The 25,156-nt window shown below is 43.4% G+C and overlaps 1 protein-coding gene across 1 annotated transcript; it reads left to right on the top strand.

Moving 5' to 3' along the window:
- Positions 1-248: 248 nt before the first annotated feature.
- LOC126266734 (uncharacterized) lies at positions 249-4,699 on the top strand. Its single transcript, XM_049971220.1, has 4 exons — positions 249-331; positions 1,655-2,010; positions 2,107-2,301; positions 4,442-4,699. Exons 1-4 carry the CDS (start codon positions 277-279, stop codon positions 4,589-4,591), a joined length of 756 nt encoding a protein of 251 aa, XP_049827177.1. The 5' UTR covers positions 249-276; the 3' UTR covers positions 4,592-4,699.
- Positions 4,700-25,156: the final 20,457 nt, after the last annotated feature.

Here is a 25,156-nt window from a genome sequence, read left to right as displayed (position 1 = left end):
ACATAAGAATTATTTCTCCATTTGGCAATTCAGATAAAGTTTGATGATAGCCATCCGTATATCGGCACTACTGTTATCAAGATAAAAAAAATGAAGAGCAAGTAATTTTATCTAACCTTAAGTCATTTCATACTCCGAGGGAGAGATAACTAAACGATTTCACTAATTTAATGAAAACATTTGTGACGTTCACACTATCACGCTATAGAATGGCGGGTCCTATATATAGGAAATGAAGACTAGCGAGAGGCACATTTGGAGACCTACAGCCTCAACATGAAGACCACGTTTGCTGTTGTCGTTGCAGCCGTCTGCCTTACCGTCTCCCTGGGTAAGCTCTATCCAGAAGCAAACTGCACTTTGCCATTTATATTTAGTTATGACGTCACGTTCGACTCACCATTCAGTTAATCTATGCTGTAGGGTAACATTGTGACATACGCTATTCAATGCATTCACCTCATCAGCAGCGTAGAATGGGGCACAAATTGAAACGTTTGAGCCTAATATGATTCTAATAATTATCCCTCCACCGCAACATTACTTACAAAGTTTTAGAAGCATCTTATTATAGAGGGGTCCTAGAAGAGAGCCTCAACAACGATAGCTACGAACAAAAATTTTAATTGAAGGTAGTGATATGGCATATACCGAGGAAGTGGTTAGGTTACAAACACAAGAATGAAAAGATGGAACGTACCGTTTCGACGACGAGTAAACGAGGCTTCAAGGTGTAGCACAAGAAAGGATTAGTGGAGACTGGTAGAGGGAAAAAATGTCTGGTGCTGGCCTTAAGAGATTTCGTGGAACCAAACAAAACATAAAGATGGATGTCTGGGAGAGAATTTGAAAGAAGACGCTACTGTTAATGAATGCACATTTATCTCTCACTCAGCAGTTATCCATATGTGCCTTTGTTTTTGCAAACAATGTTTCCTTTGAGAAATTTCCAGAGTGCTTTCTAGCATTGGTTCACTTTAATGGAGACAACACATCGATTCTCCTTGGTTGTGTTCACGTCATGACGTCGTGTGCTAATACACAGCACCCTGCCTCAGTCACCGCCCACTGTAAGCTTATCATTTTTATCAGACTTGCAGGTTCTTTAGGAGAGGTGGATTCATCGGACATTGCAGTCCTACTAATCCAAGTTTCAGGATTGGAACACTATTGCGTTGTTCAAAATAAAGAAGAAAGAAAGGAAAAAAAGCGTGAATCGGAGTCAAAGAGAGTGTGCCGTTGGGAGTCTAGGTAGGCAGCACATTGAGTGGAACAGCATTGTGTTGAATATTACTGACACTTAAGATGAGACAAATGTCACTGATAGATAAGTAGAGGAAAAGCAATGAGAGGAATGTCAAGAAGAGAATTCATAGGAAGAGGTGGGAATTTTAAGTTATTAATAATGCTTGATCAAGTTTTTTTGGTCTAATAAAAAGTGACTGTAGGCATGTGCAACCTACTATCATCTACATACCTTGCTCAGAGATCAGCAAGTGTATCTATCACGTGGAGGATAGATGTCTGAACCATCCTTTGTTTATCTGTATGTGAATACTTCACCTATAAGTAAATCTGGCGACCGCTAATTCTGAACGAAATCGACAAGGCGTGAAACCTACATTGCATACAGAGAGTATGGTCTTGTCCACAGGGGACGCAGCTTCAATGGAGGGAGCTTTCGTGAATGCGACACGGGTGATCCCAGCTCCCAGCATATCATACTACTCTGTGAATGGTACAGCCATGAAGGAGATGATGATAGCCGCTGTGTCTTCTTACCTTGCCAGCATGACAGCCGGAATCGGCTTCCAGACAGAAAATGCAGCCCGGGGGACTTACAGGCAGATTCTCAACGCGCAGGAGGGCATAGAATACACTGTTATCAACATCCAGAGTGGAGTCAATGATTCATTCGACAACACCCTGCTAGTGCTGGCCACAGCCTACCGCAACTTCTCTTCTGCTGTCAAGGGGGGCTTGAGATCCACGAAACACTTCAATTCACAAGTAAGATTCTGTTGTGTACCCTTATGATTTTTCTGCCGGAATTAAACACCAGAATTAAACGGCGTTAACTCACCAATGTGTGGATATGGTTCACAGGGAAACTTGAGAACAGGTGCTGGACAGCAGAGGGACAGTGGCATTTGGACTCTGGACGAGGCGTTCGTCCACCTGCCGGAGACAGTGGCACCTGACCTGCAGCGGCTGCACGGCTGGATCCTCGACTTTGCTTACATCGGCATCTCAAACGCCACTGCCGAGCTGCCGGCTGTCATGGAGGAAAGCCGGGTGACGGTGAGGACTTACAGTGGGGAGACTCAAGATTACACACATCTTCCATGTGTGGTGTCTGGAAGATGAACGATTATACTGCGTTGTATTGTTTTGTGTGACCGCTTTATTTGTATTACAGGTCTTCGACTTAATGAATTCTTGAACAGTTTTACCTCTTGTACGATTTTCTAGTCGCTGTATCAGGTTTCATCTACTGCCCTGTTCGGCCCAAGTGGCGTACTGAGCATTATGATTGGGAGTTAATAGAAATCGGTCATAGTAACTAACGTTGTTAGATGGATCCAAATTCATTGTAAAGATCGAATCTGAACACCAGTTAATGTTAAGGAAATGAGGAAAGCATCTGTTTACTTATTCAGTGTTTACCGGTCTTGAAGACTGTGTCGACAGTAGAATCGATCTCCACTAATTTCACTCTTGGTCTCTTTGGATTTATTTCGATACGGGCATAAGCTGTTGTAGACCTTTCGCGATTTCATCTAGTTCGCACTTTCTGAGCCTGCCAAGCGAACGAGTTTCTTAGGGTTTTACACCATTACTGGTTATAAATGTTTTATAAGAATGGAGCGGCAACCGTGGGATTAAATTTTATTGAGGAAAAAATAAAGAACAATCAGCTGCAAAATATAAGGTTTATTTAAACCCATGTCAGACAGGTTTAAATAAACCTCCATTTTGCAACAGAATTAGCTGTTTATTATTTCTACAAGAATAATGCAGGTTTAGCTACACGCTGTTCATGCAGGCCACCCCGATGTCCTGTGGATTGAAGTCATCATGCCTTTACTTTCCGGTCAGTGTTTGGTTGCTGCATCAGTTCCTCCACCAAAATGTTCTTCCTTCTTTTTACGTAATATTGCGAGAATTCAATCGTAAACGAATTTTCTCCTTTGCCAAAGGTTCTGCTGTAAGTCATTCAGCATCTTCTGAGCGAGCGATAAAGAGTGACAGTAATCCGCACCTGTCAGCTTTATACAGTTATATGACGACCGATCTGCATGTGAATGCACGGGAAGAAGTATTACACCGCTGCAAGAGGTATGTTTTTCGTAGAGGATATAGTGCCACAAATTGCGGTAGCAGGGGTAGCAGTACAGTTGTGTATGAGAGCTAACTACGGTCAATGCTGGATTCCACAGTTTTACCAGCACTAAAATCATCATCAAGATTATTAAATCACCCGTGAAAAATATTTGAGTCGCTTCCCCCATAAGTAAATACGAGAAGGGCTATACAGTTATGAAAATCTAGATATTCTTGCGTCCCTAACGTGGCGTGACTGAATAAAGTGCTCGAGCACAGCCAGTGTATCACAGGGGTATGTCATCGTTAACTCTTGCGACGTTCTAGAACTGTATGTAAAGTATACCTGATATAGGAACATCCACACTAACGAGAGATCTCATACACACATGCCTTCCATATAGAAATAACTTTGACTTTATATTCGTATTTAGACAGGTTACAATCTACTTTGGAAGACGTATTCCCTATGAAGAATAGGAAAACCCTGCACTTGAACCTTTCTTCCTCAGCTTTTTGAGTTACGGATTTTGCGAAACTCTTATGGTCGGTATAGTGTGATTATAGCTATTTTCAACGTCCACATTCTACTGAAAATATAAAGGACAATCTCTTGTTGCATATCCTTTTGTGGTGTTAGTGTAAAATAAATTGCCATGGTTCCCCAGTGTGTGCAAGTTTTGGTTCAACCTCCATACGACATTATGTTGGGGATGTTCCATCTTGGTGGTACTCTGAGATGAAGAAATTGGCATTTGAGAGAAACATGTGGCTGGTGCATGAAACCATTCAGAAGACCGATCGACTAAATGTTTTATTCTAGAAGAGCTTCTTATAGTTAGTGTTACTTATCAATTTATGTAAATGTGAATTTTTTGTATCAGAATCTATTTATTCTCCTGATACGGGCAGTCTTGAAACGTGAAAGTTTTACCATTCTGTTCGTTCTTTCTGTAAGGCTTCCAACATCCTATTCACAAATTTTGCTCTCATTTATTAGATGTGCTCGAAGTTTTAACTCTGGCTTCGTAGAGCTTTCTTTTTGTCGAGAGTGAAATTAGACGTAAGTAACAGAGACAGACGAAGTCACAGTGACGTGTTATCTCTCTCTGTGCAGTCGCTGTACCCTAGAGCGGCAGCTGCCATGTTGCTGGCGTACAACTACCACCAGAGCTACGACCAGCTGTTCCAGGAGTACTCCAGCCCAGACATCTACAGCGACTACGCTGCAGCTCGCGACGAACTGCTCTCCCTGGAAATTGAGTGAAGAGCTGCATCCGTGGACAACGAACACGTGTTGTTTGATCACAACACTGCATTTTGACGCTGTATACTAGGATGTACGGATCAATAAATATCATTCAAGCACATTAAAGTAATGTCTGATTATTGAAGTATGTGTAGGAATGATATGAGAAAGGAACTAACTTGACTGCTGGAAAACAAAAACGGTGATAAAGAAAAAAATTAAAATAGATATATAGTACTTTAGTTGACGGAGAGCTTGTAGCATAGGTTTCTAAATTAAGTGTCTCTGGAGACTTGAAAATGGATGAAGGAATTAGGGAAAGAATCGAGCAGGCATGCCATTTATTTAATTCAGTCGGACAGAATTACTTCAATAGGAGGGACACGTATAGAAAGAAAAGAGGTTAGGGGTACCTGTAGATAGATCCACCTACTTTATGATATTTTCCTTATGACTTCGGACCTTGTATAGTGAGTAAGTGGACAGGCAGAAACAATCAGCAGAAAAGGTAGCCATAGGGAATACAAACAAGACTAGAAGCAAGAGAAGCGAAAACACAATCATTACAAACAATAATAAAAAATGAAATGCAGTGCATTTAGGTGGGAGTATCCAAATGAAATGGCTGAAGCATTCTGAACATGTCTAGTGAATTTAGAGAGGTAACATGACATGGTTAATGAGAGAGATAATGATTTGTTTTCAGAATGAGTTTTTACAGTGCGACATATTCTGTGTAATTGCATGTTTATTTTCGTCCTTAATTTTACCACTGGATCATTTCTTCTGTTAACCCATAGTGAAATTGATATAAAAGGGGCGAGCAAGACAGACACCTCTTATTTCCTTATTCATTCAAGATATGAAAAAGAAATTTCCGGTTAGTGGCAGAATGCAGAGAGTCAATAAACTCTGTCGCTCCATTAATACTCGTAATCATCGTATCAACAGAGATTATGTGGCAAGTATTATGTTTCTTTTTCAATTTAACTTTTGTGTTGTGGCTGACACACACTTTACTTTTCCAAAAACATGCTCTCCTGGGTTCTACCACACATGCAGTAGAATTACTGTTCGAGCCAAGTCATGCTAAAATAGTATTTAGTCTGACAAGTTATGTGGTGAGCAAAGATCGAGAGGGTGCGAGTGAAGGAAGATGGCGAGTGGAACTACACTCTCGTTATCATCGCTGAATGGTAACTGTAGGTCCAAAGTGTGAGCGACTGCACTGACATACCACTGGCAGTGAAACACGTGAGTACTTTAACCAGTACCTGGTGGCGCCACTCGTAGCTTATTTTTTACTTGCTTGTCATGGCGAATCTTGATGTGAGATGGGTATACCAAATGTCGCCCTCTTTTAATAGGCTCATAGTTTTAGAAGTAATATGGGCAATCCACGATATGATGCAGCAGGAGGGAGACCGTTGAGAGTAACCCCACCCATTTACCTATGGTGGTGATGGATACGATCTGCTGGGGTGCAATATTGCTTTCGTCCTTACTCTCTGAGTTCTATATCCTAGCGTATTGAAAGGGGTGACTTCTATAGCAACCATTCCTGGGTTTTGCCAAAGATAAAAGCCAAGACATTGGGTCATGCATGTAAATTCTGACGCTAATTCATGTTTGATGTACATGTTCAATGTCCAGAGCAAAGGGTAACTATATTTTATTTCGGTAACCTCTCGTGATGTATTTGGGAACTCTTGCAGTGCAATTAATAGGTGTTCGAAACATAACGTCTTATTGTCATCAAATGCTATATTGACACCATTGGGCATGTTGGCAAGGAGGCAGCTTTCGGTTGTTTTGTCAAGGCCTCTTTGTGAATACTAAGCTTACACTTCAGTCTTGCTGCTATTCTAGCGCCTGATGGAGAGGCAACCCCTTCGATATTCCTTAACTGCGGTTTGCCTAATATCAGGTGCTAGAGCGGGTGCGAAATTAAATTTATGTTAAAGTTACTGATAGGTACATTTTTAAAATTCTCAACAGAGGAGCGTGGGTGGCTCCAAGAGTATAGCCGAACTGTCGTTTTATTCACGCGCGTGTTTTCGTACTACCCCACGTGATGACGCCACAGGAAGGCACGAAACAGAAGAGCCGAAAATAAAACCCATTCTCGTTCGGATCTCGCTGAATGGCTTTGAAGAGTCCCTAGTGGTTTCACCCCGCATACGAGAGCGAAAATTGTGTCGCACCACAATCCAAAATGGTGAGATGACGTTGAGTAGGGTTGAAGCACTGCGATGTCCATACACAAGGACAATGGGGTGTCAACAGAGTCTAACGTTGTCGAGAAAAGACATCCTGTTGCTCATCGCACTACCAATTTTCGTTTCCAACGGCATAACGCGTGGGTTTCAACGCTCCAAGGGATGGGGTGGTTTCATTGACGCCCTTCATGCCAACCCAAGGAGCCTTTTTTGAGTGGCAGTGTCTCTGTAGTGTTTCCTTCCGCCACCAATAAGAAAACCGCGTGATTTCCACGGCAGGTGTCGCGGTTCTGCCTTCCATCGTGGAAGAGGCAAACAAAGGGCTGAAAAGTGGCCAAGAAGGGTTCGGATCACTTTATCATTATGTGGCACTTCCACAATGTCGTTGGAAAGAATTGCGGTGAAATTTGGAGCTAATGCGACCCAAATTTCGAAATTTTCTCTCGCAATGTGAGACAATTTCGGGGTTTCGTAGAAGTTCTCCAATTATTTTTTTACGTAATCTGTAATTAGATGAAGTAATTTTGCCACGGCCACTTCAAAAAGAATGTCGTAGGTCGGTGTAATGGTGGGACATATTTGTACATGTTAAAAGAGACATGAAGAAACTGTGTAACCTTTTTCGTCGTAGAAATCGACGGCTGCGCTATTATTCCAAGGCAAGACCATTAAATATTACACTCGTTTTTAGAATAAATTGTTTTGGGGTGTAGCAGTCCTATAGGTGCACAAGCGTCTTTTAGTTCCAGCGTTGTGGTTTATAACGCTTGTTTGTGATTTTTGGTAAAGTTACACAGTTTTCCAACTCTATTTTTCAGTTTCAAAGAGACGTCCATTTCCGGCCAAAGAGATTCCAATCTGCATAAACATCTATAACTACAATGTCCATATGTCGATTACCTAAAGATTCTGTTTTTAATGGTCGCACATTACGTTACCGTGGTGTGATTTCACTTGCATTCATGTGCAAGTACACGTAAATTTCACACTGTTGTAACATCAACAATTATTACAGAATACTTAGTTCTTGATAGTAAAAATCACAAGTTGTTACCATCTTGCTTGCATCCATCTCCCCTACAAGAAACTTTACAGTACTAAATAGAAACGTTTCTTTAATATATGTTAGTTTCTTCCGAATGTAAACTGCTGAATTAACACCTTCAGGACTGGTGACCAATATTAGTTAGCCGTAGAATTCATTTTCAATTAAAATACTTACGAAAAGTTCATTGCTCCTCTCATGTTAGTGCTGAAGACGTGCAGTGGTTTTCTCTGGGTATCACTAAGTCATCAGAACTGACTTGTAGTCAGTACAGTGAAGTGTATTCTGAGTATACTTTATTGGAAATAACAGAACTGTTTATCGTGGAATTCTTCTGATTTTATATGGTAGCATTTTGTAACAGTTGAGATCGAGGGCTAAACACGATTTTAACTCGTCGAAATCGTTGTTAGTAGTATCGACTTCCAGTTCATCAGTAAGTTCTAATCCGAAATGATAACTAATGCATGGCTTGTCTTAGTGTAAATAATACGATCCGCAAGAAAGTCAATGCCGCAGGGGAAGGTCACTTGAAGAGACGTTCTAGACCACTTGGAAATTAACACTTAAAAGACACGCAGAATTACGTTACTAAACCTCTGAAAAAACACTATATTAATAGTTTAGTCTACAGGCTCTAACGAGAATTTTAGTGGGATTCAGTCCACCTTTGTAAAATTGAGCCCTAGGTTTTTGATACTCCACCTGTGGGCTCTACATCTACTTGGCTCGCATTTTAGACCATTATGTTAAAATTATGTATTTAATTGACATTTTTAATACATAAAGTTACTGGGAAACTTACACGTCAGAGCTGCTCGATTGTGGATCAAAAAGGTTAATCAAAAAATTTATGTGCAAATACTTAAGGAAATACGAAAAATATGGAGGTAACATACAAGTGAATAACACATTGGTGAGGAAATATCTCAAATATCCGCTTTGTCGAGTGAAAAACTGTCACCTTGAAAGATGGCAAGTTTATCCAGTCATGTATGCATATGGGTTTAATGACTATTATCTAAACAGGAAGGCATTAGGATACCATGACATTTAAGAAAGTCTGAGGTTACTATTAACAATGTCCTCAATGTCATCAACATACAATATGAACAGCAAGGGCCCCTACACGCTTTCCTGGGCTTACCCAAAATTACTTCTACATCCGACAATGACCCACCATCGAAGATAACATGTTGTGTTCTCCCTACCAAAATGACCTCAGTCCAATAACAAATTTCACTTGATACTCCATATGATCGAACTTTTGACAATAGACGTCGTTGTGATACTGATTCAAATTAAGAAAGAGTGCATCTACTTAACGGTTTTCCAGTGTATCACGTGAGAAAAGTAATAGTTTGTTTCCAAACGGCCGATATTTCAGGATCAGTGCTGCTTAGCATGGGAAGGCCATTCTCTCCAAGATACGTAATTATATTTGGGCTCAGATTATGTTGTAACAGTCTACAACAATTATGGACGGTAGTTTTGTGGACCACTCTTACTGTTGTTTTTGTATACAGGCTTGACCTGTGTTTTGTTCCAACCATCGGGCACGGTTTTTTGTTCGAGGGGTCTAACACAGATTTTCGTTAGGGCTCGTGCTTGGAAAAAGAGTGATTGGACGCTTCCGTCACGCATCTCGATCGATACTGCAAAACTGAGAATGACTTCGTACTTACACTGCTGACTGGCGGCAACACAAATTACAACTCGCAGAATCTCTTTACCCTTTTCGCTGGAGGAGATTTTCCATCGCTGATAAGTGCGTGCGTCGGTAGAACGTCGGACGCCACAAAATTTTCACCATAATTAGTTCATTGACTAAAGTGCAACATACAGCAGACCTCAACTTTTTAAAAGGGAAAGAAAATTAAGATATAACATTTCGATAATTTTATATTCGCTTCGTATGTGGCATCATGGTCATTTGTTTCCTCAAGCGGAGCCAGACAACTCCCTGGTAAAGCCTGCTACGTTGTTTTAAACACGAGGTCTGATGGTAGATAGCAAATCAATAACAGCAACGAAATTATTTGCTCTCAGATAACGTGTTTGTCACTTTATTCAAATGAGAATGGTGTCTCTAACTCTATGAACTGTTGATATCTATTGATAAATACTACTACCTACAAAAAATGTTTTTATGATTAAAAAACTGGCACTAATACAAGATGTTTTAACAAATGGCTATCGTCTAAAATGTTGAATTGAAATGGGTATGGGGCTGTTTGTTGTCACGTAAGACGAATAATACGTTAACAGGGTGTGAAGGGTCTGTGGAATCTTCGTCAGTGAAGAATGATCTCTGATCTGGTATCAAATTTCGAAATGGCAGGCTGTGTAACAGAACGTTGGTGTAGGTTGAAGTTCTGCAATCAGTGACTTCTTGATCCAACTGATTAATTAAAATGTGTCTTCCTTATTTGAAATCATTCAGGACTTCGCGTCTGTTTTTCTAAATTTCTGAACGGCTATCGTCAACAGTTTCCTGGACCACACATGTTGACGATATTTCAGAAAGAAAGCGTAATGTCGACCACGGCCAAATGTGGGGGACCCTGCATGGGTTTTTACTCCTTTGTATTCCACAAAACCATCGATTTCATATTTCCGGACCTGAGGTTACTGGCCAGTACTTTTAAAACTGATTACAAAGAATCATATCCAGCAATAAAATTACTAAACACATTTCAAAGTAAATGAGACAAAATGTGAAATAATGCACACGAGAGCTCTTCTTCTTAATCGCAGCAGGCATGACTAACAACGTTGGCCCAGCCCGGTATTAAGTTTCATCGTGCACAATAAGTACAAACAATGCTTTCTGACAAAGAAAAGATCTGAATAACATGCGATGCTGCTACTGTGTGATACAATCTCTAGGCCCAAAGGATGCCAGCTGTAATTTTTATTCAAAATTTGCTAAGAAATTCCCTGACTGGCTCGTAGCAAGAATTTCGGTGTGTGGCAGAGTTCCTGTGCATGTCACGTGCATGCCTTCTCATTGTCTGTAACTACAAATCCGTCTCAAAGTGGAGGGCGGCAGGAAATTTCTGCGTTTTGCCCCACTTGAAAAGAGAAATGTACTTATTGGTTATCAACAGCAGGATCCATAAGTGATACTGTTAGCAGGTTATCAAATCGAAGTGGTCAGAATGAGAAAGGTCTGTTGCAATTGGATGGAAAAATTGCAGTGTCAGTAGAACGAGCTAAGTTCTAAACATTTCCAGTTTCCAACATGGACCCGAACTTAGATGCTTAGACTGAATTTGGATTCTCAGTAATTACTGAGATACCCTTTTACACATGCTTGGTATGCATGTATCATATTTGTATCCACCGACATCTACATCTACATCTACATTTATACTCCGCAAGCCACCCAACGGTGTGTGGCAAAGGGCACTTTACGTGCCACTGTCATTACCTCCCTTTCCTGTTTCAGTCGCGTATGGTTGGCTGGAAGAACGACTGCCGGAAAGGGTCCGTGCGCGCTCGAAACTCTCTAATTTTACATTCGTGATCTCCTCGGGAGGTATAAGTAGGGGGAAGCAATGTATTCGATACCTCATCCAGAAACGCACCCTCTCGAAACCTGGGCAGCAAGCTATACCGCGATGAAGAGCGCTTGTCTTGCAGAGTCGGCCACTTGAGTTTTCTAAACATTTCCGTAACGCTATCACTCTTACTAAAGAACTCTGTGACGAAACGCGCCGCTCTTCTTTGGATCTTGTCTATCTCCTCTGTCAACCCGATTTGGTACGGATCGAACACTGATGAGCAATACTCAAGTATAGGTCGAACGAGTGTTTTGTAAGCCACCTCCTTTGTTGATGGACTACATTTTCTAACGACTCTCCCAATGAATCTCACCCTGGCACCCGCCTTACCAACAATTAATTTTATATGACCATTCCACTGCAAATGGTTCCGCACGCCTACTCTCAGATTTTTACAGAAGTAACTGCTACCAGTGTTTGTCCGCTATCATATAATCATACAGTAAAGGATCCTTCTTTCTATGTATTCGCAATACATTACATTTGTCTATGTTAAGGGTCAGTTGCCACTCCCTGCACCAAGTGCCTATCCGCTGCAGATCTTCCTGCACTTTGCTGCGATTTTCTAATGCTGCAACTTCTCTGTATACTACAGCATCATCCGCGAAAAGCTGCATCAAACTTCCGCCACTTTCTACTAGGTCATTCATATACAGGGTGTTACAAAAAGGTACAGCCAAACTTTCAGGAAACATTCCACAAACACAAATAAAGAAAAGATGTTATGTGGACACGTGTCCGGAAACGCTTAATTTCCATGTTAGAGCTCATTTTAGTTTCGTCAGTATGTACTGTACAACCTCGATTCACCGCCAGTTGGCTCAATTGAAGGAAGGTAATGCTGGCTTCGGTGCTTGTGTTGACATGCGACTCATTGCTCTACAGTACTAGCATCAAGCACATCAGCATGTAGCATCAACAGGTTAGTATTCATCACGAACGTAGTTATGCTGTCAGTGCAATGTTAACAAATGCGGAGTTGGCAGATGCCCATTTGATGTATGGATTAACAGGGGGCAATAGCCGTGGCGCGGTACCTTTGAATCGAGACAGATTTCCAGAACGAAGGTGTCCCGACAGGAAGATGTTCGAAGCAATTGATCGGCGTCTTAGGGAGCACATTCCAGCCCATGACTCGCGACAGGGAAAGACCTAGAACGACGAGAACACCTACAATGTACGAGGCAATTCTTCGTGCAGTTGATTATAACCGTAATGTCAGCGTCAGAGAAGCTGCTGTTGCACGCCACGTCACTGTATGAAGAGTGCTATGGGTACATGTACAGCGTGTGCAGGCACTATCAGCAGCTGATTTTCTGTGAACGTTTAGGGAGGCATTGTTGGTGATGTCTTCATTGGGCCCCATGTTCATCCACCTACGCTCAATGGAGCACGTTATCATGGAGTACGACACAACATGTGGTTCATGCACGATGGAGCTCATGCACATCTCAGTCGAAGTGTTCGTACGCTTCTCAACAACAGATTCGGTGACCGATGGATTGCTAGAGGCGGACAAATTCCATGGCCTCCACGCTCTCCTGACCTCAACCCTCTTGACTTTCATTTATGGGGGCATTTGAAAGCTCTTGTCTACGCAACCCCGGTACCAAATGTAGAGACTCTTCGTGCTCGTATTGTGGACGGCGGTGATACAATACGCCATTCTCCAGGGCTGCATCAGCGCATCAGGGATTCCATGCGACGGAGATTGGATGCTTGTATCCTCGCTAGTGGAGGACATTTTGAACATTTCCTGTAACAAAGTGTTTCAAGTCACGCTGGTACGTTTTGTTGCTGTGTGTTTCCATTCCATGACTAATGTGATTTGATGAGAAGTAATAAAATGAGCTCTAACGTGGAAAGTAAGCGTTTCCGGACACATGTCCACATAACATATATTCTTTCTTTGTGTGTGAGGACTGTTTCCTGAGAGTTTGGCCGTACCTTTTCGTAACACCCTGTATATTGTGAAAAGCAATGGTTCCATAACACTACCCTGTGGCACGTCAGAGGTTACTTTAACGTCTGTAGACGTCTCTCCATTGAGAACAACATCCTGTGTTCTGTTTGCTAAAAACTCTTCAATCCAGCCCCACAGCTGCTCTGATATTCCTTAGGCTCTTACTTTGTTTATCAGGCGACAGTGCGGAACTGTATCGAACGCCTTCCAGAAGTCAAGGAAAATGGCATCTACCTGTGATTCTGTATCTAATATTTTCTTGGTGTCATGAACAAATAAAGGGAGTTGGGTCTCACACGATCGCTGTTTCCGGAATCCATGTTGATTCCTACACAGTAGATTTTGGGTTTCCAGAAATGACATGATACGCGAGCAAAAAACTTGTTCTAAAATTCTACAACCGATCGATGTCAGAGATATAGGTCTATAATTTTGCGCATCTGCTGGACCACCCTTCTTGAAGACTGGGAGTACCTGTGCTCTTTTCCAATCATTTGGAACCTTCTGTTCCTCTAGAGACTTGCGGCACACCGCTGTTAGAAGGGGGGCAAGTTCTTTCGCTAGTCTGTGTAGAACCGAATTGGTATCCCGTCAGGTCCAGTGGTCTTTCCTCTGTTGAGTGATTTCAGTTGCTTTTCTATCCCTTGGACACTTATTTCGATGTCAGTCACTTTTTCGATTGTGCGAGGATTTAGAGAAGGAACTGCAGTGCGGTCTTCCTCTGTGAAACAGCTTTGGAAAAAGGTGTTTAGTATTTCAGCTTTACGCTTGTCGTCCTCTGTTACAGTGCCATCATCATCCCAGAGTATCTGGATATGCTGTTTCGAGCCACTTACTGATTTAACGTAAGACCAGAACTTCTTAGGATTTTCTGTCAAGTCGGTATACAGAATTTTACTTTCTAATTCTTGAACGCTTCACGCATAGACCTCCATACGCTAACTTTGACATCGTTTAGCTTCTGTTTGTCTGAGAGGTTTTGGTTGCGTTTAATCTTGCAGTGAAGCTCTCTTTTCTTTCGCAGTGGTTTCCTAACTTTGTTGTTGGACCACGGTCGGTTTTTCCCGCTCCTCACAGTTTTACCCGGCACGTACCTGTCTAAAACGCATTTTACGATTGCCTTGAACTTTTTCCATAAACACTCAACATTTTCCGTGTCGGAACAGAAATTTTCGTTTTGATCTGTTAGGTAGTCTGAAATCTGCCTTCTATTACTCTTGCTAAACAGAGTAACCTTCCTCCTTTTTTTATATTCGTATTTACTTCCGTATTCAGGGCCTTGTGATCACTGATTCCCTGTTCTGCGCTTACAAAATCGAAAAGTTCAGGTCTGTTTGTTATCAGTAGGTCCAAGATGTTATCTCCACGAGTCGGTTCTCTGTTTAATTGCACAACGTAATTTTCGGATTGTGTACTCAATATAACGTCACTCGATGCTCTGTCCCTACCTCCCGTCCTAAACATCTGAGTGTCCCAGTCTATATCTGATAAATTGAAATCTCCACCTAAGACTATAACAAGCTGACAAAATTTATGTGAAATGTATTCTAGTATTTCTCTCAGTTGTTCTGCCACTAATGCTGCTGAGTCGGAGGTCGGTAAAAGGAGCCAATTACACTCCTGGAAATGGAAAAAAGAACACATTGGCACCGGTGTGTTAGACCCACCATACTTGCTCCGGACACTGCGAGAGGGCTGTACAAGCAATGATCACACGCACGGCACAGCGGACACACCAGGAACCGCGGTGTAGCATGCCGCGACAGCGTGGACGTGAACCGTATGTGCAGTTGACGGACTTTGAGCGAGGGCGTATAGTGGGCATGCGGGAGGCCGGGTGGACATACCGCCGAATTGCTCAACACGTGGGGCGTGCGGTCTCCACAGTACATCGGTGTTGTCGCCAGTGGTCGGCGGAAGGTGCACGTGTCCGTCGACCTGGGACCGGACCGCAGCGACGCACGGATGCACGCCAAGACCGTAGGATCCTACGCAGTGCCGTAGGGGACCGCACCGCCACTTCCCAGCAAATTAGGGACACTGTTGCTCCTGGGATATCGGCGAGGACCATTCGCAACCGTCTCCATGAAGCTGGGCTACGGTCCCGCATACCGTTAGGCCGTCTTCCGCTCAAGCCCCAACATTGTGCAGCCCGCCTCCAGTGGTGTCGCGACAGGCGTGAATGGAGGGACGAATGGAGACGTGACGTCTTCAGCGATGAGAGTCGCTTCTGCCTTGGTGCCAATGATGGTCGTATGCGTGTTTGGCGCCGTGCAGGTGAGCGCCACAATCAGGACTGCATACGACCGAGGCACACAGGGCCAACACCCAGCATCATGGTGTGGGGAGCGATCTCATACACTGGCCGTACACCTCTGGTGATCGTCGAGGGGACACTGAATAGTGCACGGTACATCCAAACCGTCATCGAACCCATCGTTCTACCATTCCTAGACCGGAAAGGGAACTTGCCGTTCCAACAGGACAATGCACGTCCGCATGTATCCCGTGCCACCCAACTTGCTCTAGAAGGTGTAAGTCAACTACCCTGGCCAGCAAGATCTCCGGATCTGTCCCCCATTGAGCATGTTTGGGACTGGATGAAGCGTCGTCTCACGCGGTCTGCACGTCCAGCACGAACGCTGGTCCAACTGAGACGCCAGGTGGAAATGGCATGGCAATCCGTTCCACAGGACTACATCCAGCATCTCTACGATCGTCTCCATGGGAGAATAGCAGCCTGCATTCCTGCGAAAGGTGGATATACACTGTACTATTGCCGACATTGTGCATGCTCTGTTGCCTGTGTCTATGTGCCTGTGGTTCTGTCAGTGTGATCATGTGATGTATCTGACCCCAGGAATGTGTCAATAAAGTTTCCCCTTCCTAGGACAATGAATTCACGGTGTTCTTATTTCAATTTCCAGGAGTGTATTAACCTAGCTCGTTAGTTGAGTGTAACCTCCACCCATAATAATTCACAGGAACTATCCACTTGTACTTCACTACAGGATAAACTACTACTAACAGATACAAACATGCCACCACCGGTTGCATGCAATCTATCCTTTCTAAACACCGTCTGTGCCTTTGTAAAGATATCTGTAGAATTTAGAATCAAATGCCCTTTGCATTAATGCTCATCCTGACAATTGACTAGCATCAAAAGAGGTTACCCAGTTACACTTCATATCATACAGAGCAGACTGAGTAGTATGAGAGTCCTAGACTCGCAGAGCCAAATTATAAGGCGTGCATGACGACTCAAGAAACATGTCAGAGTGAAAAACTCTAAATAAATTACTTTTCCTCTCTTAACAACATGTGGGCAGGGTGGGTTCTTCCTTGGCTCACGTATGAGGTAGAATGAAACAGCATTTTTACATAAGATAACTTTTATTGAAAGATTTGTACAATGGTTTTCTTACTGGATTGTTCTGGCTGGGAGAGCGGCAGCTGTGTCGTTTGCGAAGCCTTCTGCTGCATGAGCGGCGGCGGCTCATTATGCCTGGCGGTGTATATCTCGTGTCGCTGTGTCGCCCAGTTGACTGGAGACGCGCAGCGTGAGGTGGCACGTTTAATTATGGAGAATGAAGTCGTGAATCGGATGGTGATACCTTGGACGTGGCGTCCCAGTGTTTCTCTTCTCTACGCGGCCGCGTGTGAGAATGTTGTGCGTCGTCCAGCACAGCGGTGTGGCGGGGGAAGGCCAGTGTCCTGGACTCGAACAACAGACTCCAGCTTGCCAGTCTTGGGCTGTCAGATCTTCATCACCAGCTCACAGGTGAATGCCGATGTGAGGCCGTCTCCTTCCCGTCCTCACGAGTCACCCGGGTACTTAAAAATCAGTCTTCAAATTCCTTCTAACTTCGGTCTTCTGGCGGCGAGGCTGCTGCTTGCCATTCCATTACAGCGGCGTACTTGGTGCTTCTGTGTACGATGTAGTCTCTTCCTGCATGACGGTCTTCAGCACCGACTGAACTATACTGGAACTGAACTCGAACCGAAACTGAACTGAAAAACTACTGTCGGGCCCACTGCGTCTCACGCATTTATTTACTTCAGTTCACTGGAGGTGAACGACTTCACGGTCATTGCCTCTTCTGTCTCGTTGGACAGCTTCTCGAAGAATCTTCTCAACGCCGGTCATTGGCACTTGGAATGCAGGCAAGGACATTTGATCACATGTGACAACTGAGAAACACGTGAGCCAGGCGGGCGATGCCCTGACGGCTGAATCGACAGCTTCCCCTTCTGTGGGGAGGGCGATGGCTTCTCCTGAACATCCTGACTTGCAAGCGCCGGCCGTTGCCACTGCTGCTCTGGCCACTGTTGGCCATTGTGTAACTCTTCTATCGTGAATTGTTTATTACCTTCCTTCCTGGGTGAAATGACAGCCTCCTTTCCGCAGTTCTCTGTTAGCGAAGCTTATTTCATAGGGCGTATAAAGTTACTGGAAGCTCTCTATACGTGCTATCGTGGTTAACTATAACTTTACCTGTAGTTAAGTCCAGTTAAACAGTTATTTTCCTCAACAGTTCTTGCTACGTTTCTGGGAGAGTGTTTCGTGTCGGCGGCTTGTTGCCGCATGGGCCTAGTATAACAGAGGACGTGTGCATGGCTGTCGAGCTTTTCCTAGCACAGCTTCTGTTCTTTTTTCTATAGCCCTCCACCGCAGAGAATCTGGTAGGCGTCTCCTCTGTGCCATACTGCACCGTCTGTGACTGCGCACGCAGCGATTGTAGATGTAGGGCTACCCGGCAAACACTAACCCATCTGACAGGTTCCCTGACGTTAATGTTGGCGTGGTTGTCCGTTGACCGAAATGCCATCTTGCGTGGAGAACACGATCGTACGGACATCTCTTGTCATTTTGAATGATTATATGGTGTATTAGACATAGGAGCAAAAATAGCAGTTTTTTTTTAATTTTGGACCTGACAAGGAGTGGGACAGCAGTGCACTGGCCACATGCCCCTCCACAGTGCATCCAATGACATCAGTGGCAGATGGTGACACGGCATAACTTTACCTTACCTTATCTATGTCTTGAGTGAAATTTGAGCCCAACTTGATCAAATAGGTTCGTACTAACCAGGTCATTCGATTCAGGAGAGTAAAGTTTGGACGCTAGGAGACGAGGTACTGGCAGAAGTAGAGCTTTGAGGACGGGGCGTGAGTCGTGCTTGGGTAGCTCAGAGCACTTGCCCGCGAAAGGCAAAGAGGTCCCGAGTTCAAGTCTCGGTCCGGCACACAGTTTTAATCTGCCAGGAAGTTTCGAGTTCCAGGCCATTCCATAATGAAGACTGCTGCAGTCAGAGGTGTACAAACTCTCCTTCCAGCCTGCCCGAACTTACATCCGTCGCAACCATTAAAGCAGCTCAGCCTGTCGCAACGGAGACACAATAGTGCATGTGTACTGAACCACTGTGAGTAAAGAAGGCCAATTTGGGTTTCCATAGCGTAGCCATTCAGCCTGCTCCACCTAACAACAGACTGCACTTTCAATCTAACGTGACTACAGAATTTCCAAGTATATGTTTACATATGTAGTTTCACTCCAGACCAGCTATCTCAACGATGGGAGCAACAAAATGAACAAACAAAATTCGCAGGAGTCTGAGTAGAAATTAAGTACTGGCCAATATATCCCAGTCACCAAACACAGTCCAAGTGCATTTCCGTAACGACGCATTTACACAACATTTCGGCAGAGAGCCGTAGTGGCTTTCACCGCCAGACATTAAAATAACTCAGCGGGAGGATGCTGCAAAACGTCGGTCACGATAGCATACGGTCTAAGGCGCTGCAGTCATGGACTGTGCGGCTGCTCCCGGTGGAGGTTCGAGTCCTCCGTCGGGCATAGGTGTGTGTGTTTGTCCTTAGGATAATTTAGGTTAAGTAGTGTGTAAGCTTAGGGACTGATGACATTAGCAGTTAAGCCCCATAAGATGTCACACACATTTGAACATTTTTTTCGATAGTGTAGCAGAGCAAAGAGTTAGGCATAGAGTGTAGCAGACCTGTATCTCGCTTCAGACAGTTCCCTCTAGCCAGCTGCAGGCCACGCTTCTCAGGGTATTACGTTCGACGTCGTTGGGCTGCACGTGGAATGCAGCACGCCTACACAGATTTCCGACTGTTGCACTAGGGCTGCAAGAATGCTCTATTACATGTAAATTGAAGGTGGAGAGGTGAAGACAGGAAAGGAATGGAAGGGGATCACTACTGTCAGCTTTTTAGGGACATTACGCGGAATCGGCGGCCACGAGTGAAAATGTGTACCGGACCGGGATTCGAACCTGGGATGTCCTGCTTATTAGGCAAGTACGGTAACCACGGCGCCATACGGGACACAGTGTTACGGCAACTGCAGGACTACCTCGGCTCGCCTCAAGACCGGTCCGCACTGCCATTGAGCCCCACCTGTCCATTTCCTCCATGCTCTCTCTCTGAGATGCCCACAGGAGGTAGGACGTATTTGTGCATGCGCAGTGAAGAAGGTGGATTCGTTGCCCAGCAAGGCCTATCAAATTATATGAATATGTTGCGTCTGTTCTTTCGCCAAACATTCATGTAACGCTGCGCAAGCTTCTGATGGCCGCTGCTGCCGCCGCCGACTCTACTCAGCACTTGCTCATCAGCGCTTATGGCCTTCAGTGACGACTGCCTCCAATGCACAGGCACGAACACGCCACGCATCTATTCCAGGCTGTGTCTACTGGACCACAGTGCACGCTTGTAACCGCTCCAACTTGATGTAACAATAAAGAGGTTTCCTAAAATCCGTCCATCATTCTGCAGGTATCCACACCTTCGACAAACTCCTGTCTCGTTAACTTGCCGACACAATCCACAAAGCCCAGGTAGGAGAGCAGCTACGCCACGCGAAAAGACTGAAACAGTGCCCCTCCCACCCAGTCTGTTACAAAGTGTGGTGCTGCAGAGGAGTAGCTGCCAAATGTATACTCACCTGTAGTAGTAAAGGGTAGGTGTGATGTTAGCTTGTTCCTGAAACACCAAACTCGCTGTCCTGGTCCCTGGTGGGGAGCTCGACTTCCATAGCTGTCCAGACTTCACCTCTCAGTTTCCTCTGCCCGTGTGGCGGTCGTGTATCGTGTCAGGGCCGGAAGTGATACCTGAGGATGACTAATTCAGAGTTAGCTGGGTATGGTCGCTGCAGGTAAGTGCTGTTACCGAGGTATTGTGATATCGTTGGTTTGCCACATTTCTAGCTGATTCTGATGCCAGGTGGTCCACCCATTATTATTTGGGAGGACAACACCTAAACTATGATCAGCCTTCTCTTTCATATTCTATTGTGAGCTATAGTGAGGCTTAGTTATATGCTATTTAGAGTCATAGTGTGCCACATACAGTTATGTAAGCATGTTGTAGCTTTGAGGATCTTCATATTATGTAAAGGAAAGATGAAACGCTTAGCCATGTGACGTATTGTGACGAATGTCGCTACGACCGAAAGCGGTAAAGAATAAAGAACAATTCGTGCAGCCGTTTGTCGTTCTTCAGGATGTTATTTGGACCACACATATGACACCACCACTAGGAGTGAAACTGACCACAAGGATACTTGTATGAAGTCAGTACAGATAGCACTATAATTCAGACTCGCCCACTCGTTGGTTGCGTCTTTGATGAAGCATTCGCAATAAAATGTATACATTGATGAAGGACAAGAAAATAGCTTACTCTCGCTGTAACTCTATCAGACTTCGCTCCATTATTGCGGATAATGTGAACTTACTTGTGGCGGACGTTTCTCGGTTCGGGTCTGGCGAGATGTTGGTATGAAAGAAATGCCGCTCTCGTGCAGAACTGGTTTCCCGTTAGCTCGGCTTCTACCAGTTCTTCCATTCTTCTGCAAAGTATTCGTGTTATTATTTCTCAACCATGATTCTTTAAACTGTTAGTTCTTGGAATTGAAATTATTACAAAGTCTGAGGGTATTTCGCCTTTCTCATGTATCTTACACACCAGATGGAAGAGTTCCGTTATGGCTGACTTCACCAACTACATCAGTCGTTCTGACAGTTTGTTCCCTATTCTCAGGGCTTTTTTTCCGACTTAGGTGCTTCAGTCCTATTTCAAATTCATTTTATTGTATCATATCTCCCTTCTCAACCCCTACTACATCCACTTCCTAAATGTTCATCTCCGTTATATAGACAGTCTATATACAGTTCCACCTTTCAACTTTCCCTTCTTTGCTTAGGACTGGTGTCATCTAATCTACTGATATTTATGCAACTGATTCTCTTTCTTCTAAAACCCGCTTTAATTTTTGTGTAGGCAGTAGCTGTGTATTCCCCGGTGAAATATGCTTCTGTGTCCTTACATTTGTCCTCTAGCGATTCCTGCTCAGCCATTTTACACATCCTGTCAGTCTCAATTGTTAGACATTTGTATTCAGTATCCCCTGATTCACTTACTAGATTTTTATATTCTCTCCTTTCATCAATTAAGTTTCATATCCCCTGTATTATGCAAGCTTTTTATAGTTTTTTTTAAAGCTTTTACAAGTCTTTTCATGTATTTGATCCTCTCCTGCTTTCAGTGTTTCGTTACTCAATGCTACTTATGTGTCTTCTACTGTATTCCTTTCCCCTGCTCTAGTCGACCATTGCCTAATGCTACCTCTGAAACTCTCAAAAACCTCTGGGTCTTTCAACTTATCCAGGTCCCATCTCCTTAACTTTCCACGTTTTTTGAAATGTTTTCAGTTTTAATCTACAGCTCATGAACCATGAAGTGTAGTCAGTGCCCAAGTCTACGCCCAGAAAAGGTCTTACAGTTTAAAATATGGTTCCGAAATTTCTCTCTTATCATTATATAATAACCTTCCAGTATCGCCAGGTCAAGTCGACATAGACAACCTTCTGTCATGATTCCTAAAGTAAGAGTTACTGATGATTAATTTATGCTCTGCGCAAAATTCTACCAGGTGGCTTCATCTTTCAGTCCTCTCCGCCAGTCTATATTCATCTACTACTTTGCATTCTCTTCCTTTTCCTATTACCGAATTCCCCAACTTGTGGGGACCAGGGGTGAGTTGCATTTTAAAAAGAGCTCGATGATGTTGGCATGGGAAAAATTTTAAAGGTGCTGACGAAGGTAAAATGAAGCAGCTGGTAACCCACTTTTCAATTAGGTCTTTTAAACAGGAGCATATTCGCCTTTGTTGTGGTCTGACAGGTGCAATTTTCCGCTGGTAGTTTTTGCTGATCCTGTTCTCTGGGAGCAGCTATAGTGAGGATTAACGACTTCTGTTGCTGTGGTGCAATTCAAGGGTGTCCACACCCAGGGGCAAGGGCTCGGTGTCATCCCGCACCCTAGCTCTCGGAAAAAAGAAGGACACGCAGTTTAGTCAGGTGTTTTGCTTTCAAGAAAGTAATTTAAAAATCGGTATTGCCTACGTTTCTAAAAGGGTCAGAATTCGAAATATTTTGTGGTTGTTAACAACTCGTCATTCGTCTTCCTAGATATTGAAAATACTCCATCCTCCCAAGTATGACCCCACACCCTAAATACTATAGTGTGAGCGCGCTTGGTGCAGTTATTACATCAGCTGTTGTGCCATGGTAATTTGCTGCTGATGTTTTTCCTGCTTCTTTAGAAATGCCACAAAACATTTTGATGTCGACACTTTTTTATATTGTTCATCATCACGTGTGAGCTGCCTCGCCGCTACCGTTGCGTCGTTACTGACAACAATTCTAGAAGCCGAGAATGCAATACCAAGACAACAGCTGTCATTACAGCCAATTTGAACAAAGAACATGGGGTAGAGGAAACTACAGAGAAAATTATAAAGCGAATAAAATTTCAGGGAAAATATACAACAACTTTTTTATTTGCAGATTCGTTGTAATTCTAATGGGCGAGTTTAAGATCTAAGCGACAGAAGCTGTCACTTCTGATGCCAAGCCGACAGGATCGCCAGAGGCGCTGCAGTTACAGGATTTCAATACAATGTGTAACACAATTAACAATCAAAACTGACGTGGACGAAAGTGTATGTCGCAAAAGGGGAGGGGGAGAGGGGTACGCTTAATGATAAGTCGCTTTTGTGGAAAAATGTTCTGTAACCGTCCCTGTAGAGACAGCAATGGATGTTGAGATTCAATGAATGTGATTGATGATGTTTTGAAAAGCCGTTAAATGTTGAACGATTTTTGTCGTTATTGTCATCTCCAGAGTGACGAATGGTTTGATGCAGCTCTTCATTCTATATTATCCAATGCAAGCCTCTACAACTGTGCTTTACTACTGCAACCTACATCGAATTGAATATGCTTACTCTATCCATGTCTAGGTCTCTATCTACAGTTTTTATCCTCCACACTTCCTTCTATTACCAACTGGCTGTTTCTCGATACCTCAGGATGTTTCCTAAGAAGAGAACCTGTCTTATAATTAAGTTGTATCAGCAGTTTCTTTCCCCAGTTTTATTCAGTATCTTCTTATTAGTTACGCGATCTACATTTCTTATCTTCAGTATTTTTCTATACCATCGCAATTCAAAAGCTTTTAGTCTCTCCTTGTGTGGACTCCGTCGAAGGCGACAAAACACATTCAGAAAAGACTTCTAAACACTTACAGCGAGACTTTACAAATTTGTCTTTTCCAGAAATGAGTTTCTTGTTATAGCCATTCTGCACTTTATACGGTGAACGTAAATAAATGTACAACAAGAAGTTCTGCCCAATACAACACAAAACTGAAGAAAATAATTTATGTTTCAAAATACCCTCAGGTTCCTTCAAATTAAACTCCATTCTTGCTTATGACACCTTCCCAAAGTTTTGGTAAATTCTGTATTCGAGATAGGGCCATTTCATTTTTTAGTTGCTTCTTTACTAGGATTACCCCGCTAGAAGTTTCATCAGTTGAATAAAAATGTTTTTTACGCTTTTGTTCCTTCAAATTGGGAAACAAATCGAAGTCTGGTGGGCTCATATCAGGACTGTGTGGTTTGTGGGGAACTATTTACCGTCCGTATTTGTTGAGCGTTTCTCTCACTAGCAGGGCCAATAAGCGATGTTGCATTATCGTGCAGACTGATGGCACCATCTGCAAGCAATTCAAGCCTGAGGACATGTTTGACGAATTTTTGGGTGCAAAAGATTTTGAAGAACCAGCTTGTAGTGAGCACCTCTTAGACGTCCGTGGGAAACTCTTTCTGTAACTGCATTTATGTCATACCTAAAGATCATTGACAGTTTTAACTTAGTGGGATTTTTTCGGGATTAGAGGATCGAAACTTTTCCTTTGTGACGACTGAAATCTCGTATCTACCTTTAATCGAGTACAACAACTCTTTTCAGAAACTGTTCTCCTTCTGTTCGATAACATTGGAACAGTTCTTCGCCTATTCTTTTGCGACGTGCTTTCTGTTCTTCACTCAATGTGGAAGACACCTGGCAGCAACTTTTGTCTTTTTTTTAGTTATGTTTCTGTAAACTGAAGTGACATCTTGCCTCATTTACAATCACCTCAGAAGCTTGTTTCATCTTCTCTCAAAATGTTGTTAACGAATACCTGAGGGGTGTTGTCTGTTGTAGTTGATGGCCTTCCACTTCTTCGATTGTCCTCATAGCTTACCCGATCTTCATGGATACGAGCAGACCACCGTGATACTGTGCTATTTCCACTATTCTATTGCCACACACCTCTCTCTATGCGTTGCAAATTTCCGTTGCGTTCTCTCCTCGTTGGGGTTCGATTCTCATGTAAGAATGCTGGTCATTGCGTGTAATCATAAGTGACTCG

The sequence above is a fragment of the Schistocerca gregaria genome, chromosome 4, assembly GCF_023897955.1.
Source record: "Schistocerca gregaria isolate iqSchGreg1 chromosome 4, iqSchGreg1.2, whole genome shotgun sequence".
NCBI classification, from domain to species: Eukaryota; Metazoa; Arthropoda; class Insecta; order Orthoptera; family Acrididae; genus Schistocerca; species Schistocerca gregaria.
This window is presented reverse-complemented; position numbering and strand designations above follow the sequence as displayed.

Coding starts and splice junctions, on each gene's coding strand:
- LOC126266734 (XM_049971220.1), top strand. CDS start 277: ATGAAGACCACGTTTGCTGTTGTCGTTGCAGCCGTCTGCCTTACCGTC. Junction 2,011..2,106: donor CGAAACACTTCAATTCACAA/GTAAGATTCTGT, acceptor TATGGTTCACAG/GGAAACTTGAGAACAGGTGC. Junction 2,302..4,441: donor TGGAGGAAAGCCGGGTGACG/GTGAGGACTTAC, acceptor CTCTCTGTGCAG/TCGCTGTACCCTAGAGCGGC.